The sequence below is a fragment of the Orycteropus afer genome, unplaced genomic scaffold (assembly GCF_000298275.1).
Source record: "Orycteropus afer afer isolate SDZICR_OR568_19922 unplaced genomic scaffold, OryAfe1.0 scaffold00510, whole genome shotgun sequence".
Classification (NCBI taxonomy): Eukaryota; Metazoa; Chordata; class Mammalia; order Tubulidentata; family Orycteropodidae; genus Orycteropus; species Orycteropus afer.
The window spans coordinates 671,495-682,011 of NW_006922097.1; the positions used below are offsets into that span (position 1 = coordinate 671,495).

Genomic DNA, 10,517 nt, shown 5'->3' on the forward strand with positions numbered 1-10,517 from the left:
TTTTTTTTTTCTTCCCCCTGGTCAAAGTCATGTCCATGAGCACTAGGGCATAAAATCACATTTAGTTCTTGTTATTTAAGGGCAAGAGTCTCATTGTTGAGAGCTTTCCTTCTATCTGCTGCCAGCAAAACAGAGCCCTGCCCTGCTCTCCCTGATACCTAGTCGTCAACTCTTCATTCTCTTGGCTTGAGCTCTGTAGATTGTGTGGCAATGTTAAGCATCCAGGGAATAGTGACACCGTTAAGCTCTATCCCTATATGTCAGATCCTTTCCTGACAGAAGAAGGAACAGAGATTACTTCAGTGGTTAAAGGCCTCAGAATTTTCTGACAGGTTTGCCAAGGGCCAGCCTTAAACCCAAGTTCATGACTATGGCTGTGTGGAACTGCTGTTCCCACCGAGGCCACAGTGAGTGACAACCCTTGCTTACTGCTTCTAGAAATGCAGCAGCTAAGGGAACCGGAATTAATGGGAGGCCAATGAAGTTGCCCAGAGCAGCAGTGTCAGTGGGCAAAGACGTAATTAGCTCTGCAGATGCATCCCTAAGCCTGCCCGTGTCCCTCTCTGCACAGGGCTGGACATCCAGCACAGAGTCAGACACCAAATCTGTCTAACTGCTTGGTATACAGCCTTTTAGGCTACTCTTTAACCCATTCCATTCTTCATTTATTAAAGGCCTCAGTTGGAATGAGCCAGGCCCAAAGATAGACCTTTGGAGAAGAGAGATGCAGTCCTGGTAAGAATTTCTAGGTCTATGTGAATCTCCTTGTTGAAGCTGAGCTGTCTCCGTCCACTCGTTGGTATTTCCAGAAATGATTGAAGTCTTTTTTTCTCACATAGAAGTTTGTTTGTCTGTGGTCTTACGTTGGAATTTAAAAGCCAGACGTTTCAGCTGCTTCTCATTTTTCTAGGTCACTTTTGTGTTGCAAAGTCATTTTTCTCATCAGGTTGTAAACTTCCATAAATTATCCTACCTTGCTTAGTAGAATCTCTGTGCAGTACCAATGCCAGTGCCTTACATATGTACAGTGTTTTATAGTTTTCAAAGCAGTTTTGCATATATTATCTCATTATGTAATGTCCTGATTTATTGCTTTTTCCTGCAGTGTTCTGTATTTACTCACAATTTTCACCAATTTGAATGCTTTTCTTTCTCAGCAATTTTGCTACATGGAGTTTGCTTTTCCCTTCCTATTTTCCCCCACGGGATGTGAGGAGTAAAGGAATTTTTCAAAGAATAATAAAAGCATATATCAATGGTATTGCTTTCTGAAGGCAAAGTGAAGATAAGAATTATATTCAGTTCACACTATCAGCAGAAGTACTGAAAACAATTTGTCTAAATGATTGCACCTATTTTCCCCACCTACTTTTTCAATAGGTGAAACATCTCTTAGAATGAGGCGAAAGTGTGCAAGTTAGAGCAGTATAGTAGTGGTTTACTGTTGTGTTTTTGTAGGGGTTTCGTTTATGGGTTTTTTTTTTAAAGAACTTTTGTATTGATATTATCCATTCTCCAATGGAGAAATTGTAACTTCATTAGAATCTTGTTTTCTTGGAATTAAATGGTTATATGGTATAATATAAGTTATGAAATAGTAGATGCTTTAGTAGTTCTGTAAATTGAGTTTTAAAGGGTTTCTACAGAGCATTTTAGAGATTCCTTTAATTGAAGGTTCATTAAGTGCAAATGATTTAGTGCTCAACTACTGGCTGAAAGGTTGGTGATTCGAACCTACCCAGATGCACTTCTGAAGACAGTCCTGGCAATCTACTTCCAGAAAACCACAGCTTTGAAAACACCATGGAGTAGTTTTACTCTGTACGCATGAAATTGCTATGAGTTGGAGTTGACTCAGTGGCAATGAACAACCACCAACCACCACCAACAACAAAACCAAACTCACTGCCATCAAGTAGATTCAACTCATAGCAACCCTTCCCTGGGTTTCCGAGGCAGTATCTCTACGGAAGTAGATTGCCCAGTCTTCCTTCTGAGGAGTGGCTGGTGGGTTTAACCGCCAGCCTTCTGGATAGCAGTCAAATGCCTTAGGCACTATACCTCCAGAGCTCACAGACCAAATTAATTCCCTGAACTCACTTCTCTACCCGCCCCATTTCTTGTCTGCATCATTCGGTCTCCAAATGCTGGGTGCATCATAGATGCTTAGATAACTACTTAGAGTAATACAAATCATAGAATGTTAGGGTTGAAAGGGTCCAGGCAGGTTGCTGTAAGTCCACCTGACCCTGGAATGCCTCTGGACCATTCTCAAGTGATCAACTAGCCTTGGCCCCTTTTGCCTTAAGGCAGTGGAATAGTTTCCCTTTTGCTGAATCCAAATCTATCTCCCTGTAGCTTATATTCAATTCATCAAATATCAAGTGCCTGCCATGCTGCAGGTACTGTTCTAGGGTCTGGGGATACAGAAGTGGACAAGACAGACAGAAGAATGCTCTTGCATATAGCTCCAGCTCTTGGAATCGTAGAGGACAAGCCAAATAAATCATTTGTGTGGAAACCTTTCAGATATTTGGAGACTATTCTCCTGTTCCTCTGAATCTTCACTTTACCCAGTACTCCCAGGTCACCCAGTATAATGCTAATTCACATCCTTTCACTGTATGGGTCATTTGTGTTTGGATGCATTCTAATTTTATTAACGAGTTGGTTTTCACTGTTGTTGTTGTTGTTATGTGCCATCGAGTCGGCCCTGACTCATAGCAACCCCTCCTTGGGTTTCCGAGGCAGTATCACTACGGAAGTAGGATTGCCCAACCTTCCTTCCGAGGAGTGGCTGATGGGTTTGAACCGCCAGCCCTCTGGTTAGCAGTCAAGTGCTTTAGCCACTATGAAGTTTAAAGAATTTCAATTATTGTTGTTGTTGTTGTTATGTGCCGTCGAGTCGGCCCGACTCATAGCGACCCCTCCTTGGGTTTCCGAGGCAGTATCACTACGGAAGTAGGATTGCCCAACCTTCCTTCCGAGGAGTGGCTGATGGGTTTGAACCGCCAGCCATCTGGTGAGCAGTCAAGTGCCTTAGCCACTATGCTACCAGAGCTCCCTCAATTATTATTATAGAGTTATAATAAGTTAATTTGCATTTAAATACAGATAAGTAGAAAATATAAGAAAGGAATCACCTTTAAGCCCTTATCCACTGTTAAAATGTTGGTATATATATGTCCAACTTTTTGTAATGTTTATTTAGAGCATTGAGACCATAATGCATTATTTATAAGTTTGTATCCCTCTTTTCACTTAGTATTTACATTTTTGCATCTATTATAAAATGTTTATAAAAATGATCTAAATGGTTATACAATATCCAGTTAGATAGACTTTTTAAGGTTAAGCCATAAAAGGGTCTTGGGCTTAATGAACTACACTGTTTCCTTTTAGTTAAATCTTCAGCCTCTTAACCTACACTTTGAGGTTATAGTAACTAGTACTACACAGAAGGAAGGTGCTGGACTGTATTATCCATCTCCTGTGGATTCTTCTAACTTGGGTTATTTTTGATATGCTGACTTTTTTTTCTGTTCAGTCCATTATGTTACCTCGTAATCATGCTGTTCCCATCTGTTTGGAGCACAGGGTTGATTGTAAAGTATTCTTGTTACAGAAGGATGTCCAGGTGACCGTTTTTAAGGCTATCTTTCTGCTAGGTTTGGTCTTGAGAAATCTGTTGGAATTAAGCTGTAGCAAGCACAGAGCTCACCTTTGTCCTTTGGTTGCAGGCCTGCAGCTGAACCAGAAGGCACTCACCACTTTCCCAGACGTGGTGCTTGTGCGAGTGTCCACGCCCTCTGTACAGTCGGACAGTGACATCACTGTCTTGAGACACCTGGAGAAGTTGGGCTGCCGCTTAGTCAACCGCCCACAGAGTATTTTAAATTGCATCAACAAATTTTGGACATTCCAAGAGCTGGCTGGACATGGAGTCCCCATGCCAGATACATTCTCCTATGGTGAGTCTCCTTAAAAGAAGGTTGGAATTTATCTTTCTCAACTTCCTTCATCTCTGTTTTCTCTCTCCAGAAACTGTCTAGTGTCTTTTGCTGCTTTTCATTGGGAGTCTGTTAATCTTAGGTGATTCAACATCTTGAGTCTATACCAGGGCCATTCCCTCTGTCTGAAATGCCTTTGGTTCTTTCTTTCTGTAAGTCATTCAATAACTATCAGGTGCAAACGGTGTGTAAACCACTCTACTAGGAGGCACTGGGGCTATAGCAATGAATGCCTCAAGGCATTCCTAGTTCCTCAGATGCAGAAGATAGCAAATAAACAGGCCATGTTAGTGAAGTGTAGTAAATGCCATAAGAGTTAATGGAAGGTGATACAGGGGTACACAAGAGAGCCTGTCATACAGTTTAGAAAACATGAGGAGATCTTCTGAAAAGAGATAACATCTAAACTAACTGAAATTATCCAGCTAAATAGTGGGGGCCAGTCTAAGCAGAAAGCAGCATATGCAGGGACCTAGAAGAGGCAAGAGGGGACGTGACCCCACATGGTAATCCAGCGGTGTGTAAAATGTGAGGGGGAAAGTTGTGATATGAGGCTGGATAGATAAGGAGGAGCCTCATACATCATGTAAAGGAGATTAGGGTTAATCCTGGGAACAACAGGTAGTTATTAAGGGCTTCAAGCAGGGAGGTGGCCTGATTCAAGTTCAGAAGATCACTTTGGCTACACTATGGAGAAGAGAGTAGACAAGGACAAAGTAGAGAGAGGATAAATAGTGGGGAAACGGAAAAAACAAACTCACTGCCCCTGAGTCATTTTGACTCATAGGGACCCCTCCTTGGGTTTCTGAGGCAGTATCTCTACAGAAGTAGATTGCCCAATCTTCCTTCTAAGGAGTGGCTGGTGGGTTTGAACTGCCAGCCTTCTGATTAGCAGTCAAATGCCTTAGGCACCATGCCACCAGAGCTCTTTTCAAATAACCCAAGGGAGCTGATTGTCTAAACTAAGGTGGTCATTATAAAATGAAGAAAAGTGAACAGGTTAAGGAATTATGAAGGAGGTAGAAATAATAGGACATGATAATTTATTGGATACAAAGAGTATGGAGAGGAATCAAGGGTGACTCTCTGGTGTTTGGCTTGGGCAGCCAGATGGATAGTACTAAAGCAAATATTCACTGAGACAAGAAATATGGGAGGGAAGAAACACAGACTGGTGGGTAGGGGATAGAAGGCTTTGGGGGACACATCTGCCTGTAGTGTCTATAGTATATGCAAGTAAATATTCAATGGGCAGCAGATAAAAATGGATCAGGAGCTCCTGAAAGAGGTGCAGATAGGGAACTGAATTTGGGAGTATTCATTATGTTACGTGAAATCACAGGAATGGATGAGATTATTCAGGAAGAATATGGAGAATAAAAGAAAAAGAGGATCCTTTAGAGAGTGAATAGATGAAGAGGACCCAATAAAAGAGATTAAGGAGGAGCAATCAGAGGTAAGAAGAGAAAGAAGAGAGATCAAAGAAGGCAATGGAGAGGACATTCTAAGGATAGTGTAAGCACAAGTGTTGTGTAGTACTGAAAGGAAGGAGCTCTGATGACTCAGTGCCTAAGGCATTTGACTGATAACCAGAAGGTTGGCGTTTCAAACCCACCAGCCACTCTGCAGAAGGAAGACTAGGCAATCTACTTCCGTAAAGATTTACTGCCTTGGAAACCCAGCGGGGGTCACTATGAGTTGGAATTGACTCCATGGCAGTGAGTTTGGTTCTGGTTTGAATACTGAAAGGACAAGTAACATAAGCACTGATAGGGAGTTTATGAGGGCCATGGTGAATATAGCTTCAGCTTAGCTATAGGAATAGAAGCCAAATTGTCCTGGTTAGGAAGTGAATGTGAAGTGAGGAAACAGAAACAGGTTTATGTAACTTTCATGTAGCTTGATTGTAAGGAAACAAAGTTGTAGTTAAGAGTTGATGAAGGGTCAGGGTATTTAAGATGGGAGAGAACCAAGCATGTTTAAGTGCTGATGAAATTAGGGACCGGGAGGTTGAAGTTACAGCAGAGAGGAGACACTTGGTGATACAAGATCACTGAGAGATGAGAGGGAAAATGTTCAAAGCACAGGTGCAGGGATGGCTTTAGATAGGAAAACAAAAAGGAAGGACCTCTTTTCTTGGAAGTTAGGTAAGGGAAAAAGACTGACTCGAAGCTGTTAAGTGTATTGGTGGGATATCAGAAAGTTTGGAGTTTTCTCCTTATGAAATGTGTTCTTCATGAAGACTCCCAGATTATCTACACTTCCCTTTTCATGTCTTTCTTCCTTCCTTTATTTATTTTTGTATATTTTTAGCACTTTTGTGAAAAAAATAGGCCTTGTTAGTGTTCCAGAAGCATTTTGCTTTGTAAAAATTGATGAACTACCATACTGCCTATGGTCAGCCGAGTAATGGGCCTCCAAAGATACCACATTCTAATCTCTAGAGCCTATGAATATGTTAGGTTATATGGCAAAAGGAAATTAAGGTTGCTAATCAACTGACCCTAAAACAGGAAGATTATCCTGGATTATCTCAATGGCTCCAATGTAATACCAAGAGTCCTTAAAAGTAGAAGACAAAGGCAGAAGAGACTACAGAAGGTCAGAGGGATGCAGTGCAAGAAGGATTTACTTGTCATTGCTGGCTTTGAAGGTGGAGGAAGGAGGCCATAAGCCAAGGAATCCGGGTGGCCTCTAGAAACTGGAATAGACAAGGAAATGGAGTTTCCAGAAATGAATGCAGTCCTGTGAGACCTTCATTTTAGCCCAGTGAGATCTGTCAAACTTCTAACTTCCAGAACTGGAAGATCATAGCTTTGTGTTGTTTTAAGCCAACAAATTGGTGGTAATTTGTTGTTACAGCAACAATAGAAAACTGATACACTGTAATATAATCAAAAGCTCATCTATCCAGCTCATTTTTAAGAACTAGAAAGTAGGCCAAAAGGACTTCTGAGCAACCCAAGTAATGTGTCAAAATCACAACAAGCACCAGACTTCATTCATCTAGTGGATGAGAGAGCCTCAGCTGGAATCTACTCCTTCTTGTGCAGGAAAATCATTTCACAAGTGATTAAGCCCATAGCAGGGAGAAGCAGGAAGAAAGAGTCCTGCTCCATACTAGCAGCAGTGAGAAGTATTAGTTGGCATACTGATGGCAAGGAAGATGACAAACCATGAAAACCAGTCCATGAACCAAAATCACACTAGTTTAATGCCATTAAATGAAGGGCAAAGGTAGGCTCTGAGGGCATTATGGTATAGTCATTAGTGTTCATGACATTAGCCCTATATGATCAAGAAAAAGTTATACTTAACCTATTGTGTTTAGGAAATCAAGGAAGTTTATAAAATAATTTAGAAAAAATGTTCACATACATTATTATTTATATTTTTTAAATTAAGGCTTAGAGGGAAGCACTAAGGATTGTATTGTATTGGAACCACTTCAAGTTTTAGTGTCACACTGTGGTAGTTTAGTTTGTGTGTCAACTTGGCTGGGCCTGGTTGAGTGGCTGGGCAGCTGGTGGTAGTTAATCCCCATGAGGAGACTGGCAGTCAGCTCCATGTTGGGATCTACCACAAGCAGGTGGGTAGCTGCCTTTGGGATGTGGTCTGCTTCCTGTGTATAAGGAGAAGCTTTGAGAATGGTCTCTTGCCTATGGCACGCTTGGACCCTGCCTGTAGCCATGTTGTTGCTCAGCAGCTTGCTATGCTTGCTATGCTTGCTATGCTCTTGGGACTTAACGATGGACTTAAGTTAATGGCCTGCCGTGTGGTTTGGTAACATCGGGACTGTGCCTTTTTCCTTGTCAACCTTGGGGCTTCTCAGCCTCAGCAGCCAGCAGCTGTCTGAGTGAAGAAACTCCTCTAGCTCAGTAGGCCAGGAGCAGGAGGCAGAGCTGGACCCCAAGGTTGAGGGGCTTTTACCCAGCCCCTAGAGCCTGGCACTTTGAACTTGGTCTTAAAGCCTTCAAATTGTAAGAATAAACTCCTGTTTGTTAAGGCCATCCCATTCGTGGTATATTTCTGCCAGAGCGTCACTGTTGTTGTTGTTGTTGTTTTGCCGTCGAGTCGGCCCCGACTCATAGCGACCCCTCCTTGGGTTTCCTAGGCAGTTATCACTACGGAAGTAGGATTGACCAGTGTCACTAGGTAACCACAATACACACCTTAGCTTAGATTCATACCTTAACATTGGGTTAGACAAACCCTTAGGCTTGGCTTCTTTGTGTATTAGTTTTCTATTGCTGCATCACAAGTTGCTACAACTTAGTGACTTAAAACAATACCCTTTCATTATCTCACAGTGTATGTAGGTCAGAAGTCCTGCCATGGCATTACTAGCTGAGTTCTCTGCTTAGGTCTCACAAGTCTGAAATCAAGGTGTTGGCTGGGGCCACAGTCTCATCTAAGACTTGGTGTCAGTCCTCTTCCAAACTCACCATTTATTGGCAAAATTCAGTCCTATAGTTGTAAACTGAGATCCCCACTTTCTTGCTGGCTGTCAGCCAAAGACTATTTGTGGCTTCTAGAGGCTGCCCACCATTCCCCACTATGTGGCCCTCTCTACAACAGGACAGTTTGCTCAAGAGCAGCATAAGAGTCTGTCTGTTGCATCAGCTTCTAAGGGGCTCACCTGATTAGGTCAGGCTCACCTAGGAAAATGTCCCATTTGATTACTTCAAAGTCAACTGATTAATGTCCTAATCATGGGAATGCTATCCCATCATAGTTACTGGTTCTTCCCACACTCAAGAAGAGGAGATTATATAGAACGTATATACCAGTTACAACCGTGGTGGCACAGTGGTTAAGCAGTCAGCTGCTAACCAGAAGGTTGGTTGTTTGAATCCACTAGCCGGTCCACAGGAGAAGGATGAGGCAGTCTGTTTCCATAAAGATTACAGCCTCAGAAACCCTATGTGGGGCAGTTTTCCTCTGTACTATAGGGTCACTAGGAGTCAGAATCAACTCAGTGATAGTGGTATACACCAGAAGGTAGAAATCTTGGAGCCATCTTCGAATTCTGACTAATATAGTCATTAAAAGAGGAAAACTACCTACCTATTGGACTGTTAAGAGAATTAAAAGAGGAAAACCACTTACCTATTGGATTGTTAGAGAATAGCTTGAAGTAGGGCATGTGAAACCTTAACTGAACAGAGGATACTTGATAAATGTTGGTTTCCTTTATCTCTTTGCCCCAACTTTTTACACTGTAAGTGGATGATGTATGTATGTTGGGTTGATTAGGTTTGAATTGCTTTAACCGGAAAGACATGAAGCCTCACAGAAATTCCCACAGAGGGGGCAGTGCTGAGCTGACTGCTCCCTGACTGTCCGTCTTACCATCACTGACCTTCACCTTTTCTTGGCAGGTGGTCATGAAGACTTTTCAAAAATGATTGATGAAGCTGAGCCCCTGGGCTACCCAGTGGTGGTGAAGAGCACACGAGGACACCGGGGTGAGTGCTGCTCCCCTGGGCTTCCTGCAGCTCCGCCCAGGCAAGGCTTTCATCAAACCATCAGCACTCCTACTGCTTGGAGAAATGGAGCTCACCCACGAAGAGCTCGCAGTGTAGTTCTCACTTTGTCCCCTCTGTCCCTGCTTTTGTCAGATCCTGTCATCTCTTCCCTGGACTACTACACCCAACTCCTGACTTGACTGGTTACCCTAATTCCACTGTCAGTACATCCTCTCTTCTTTTTTGGAGTCATTATTCTGAAACATGGACCTATTCTTGTTATCCCCTTGCTCAAAAAAACCCTACAAGGATTCTGTGTTGCCTATTAGACAAAGTCCCTGTTCCTCCTCAGGGCACTGAAGGCCCTAGAGAAACAGCCCCAACCTTCCTTTTTAGCCTTCTCTGGCCATAGTCCCCACACGAGCCCTCCATAATCCAGTCATTCTGGAATACTTCTTTCAGCAAATAACCATGTCTTTTCCTCTCTTTGAACTTTTGCACTCTTCCTTTTGCATGGAATTCCTTCTTCCTCTACCCACCTGCTCATTCTTTGAGGCCAGTTCAGATGGTGTTTCCTTTACGGAAAAAATCCCTGGTTTTCTTTCCTCTTCCAGACAAAATTGATTGTCCTCTCTTTTGTGTTTCCATCTCACTCACTGCCGTTGAGTATGATCTGACTCAGAGCGACCCCTCCTTGGGTTTCCGAGGGGGTAAATCTTTACAGAAGTAGATTGCCCAACCTTCCTTCTGAGGAGTGGCTGGTGGGTTTGAACTGCCAGCCTTCTGGTTAGCAGTTGAATGCCTTAGGCATTTTGTATATGCCTATAAGCACACACTACACTTACAGTTTTACATGCCTCTTCCCTTTTATTAAACTGATCTGCTCAAGAGTTGGGACCAGATCCTGTGTGTCCCTGTCTCTGTGAGGCCTGATACATAGCAGGGACTCAGAAATTGTTGGATAAGATGTATGCAGCAGAATGCAGTTCTTCTGCAGTATATGAGCGGGTACCTCATTTGGATACCTGGATGACTGACT

At 42.7% G+C, this 10,517-nt stretch overlaps 1 protein-coding gene across 1 annotated transcript in view; it reads left to right on the forward strand.

Moving 5' to 3' along the window:
* RIMKLA (ribosomal modification protein rimK like family member A) overlaps positions 1 to 10,517 on the forward strand; it is a 50,421-nt gene that overhangs the window by 24,536 nt on the left and 15,368 nt on the right. Inside the window, exons 2-3 of the mRNA XM_007955555.2 lie at positions 3,741 to 3,971; positions 9,392 to 9,478. Of these exons, the coding sequence (XP_007953746.1) occupies positions 3,741 to 3,971; positions 9,392 to 9,478 (318 nt within the window). The remainder of the gene's footprint in view (positions 1 to 3,740; positions 3,972 to 9,391; positions 9,479 to 10,517) is intronic.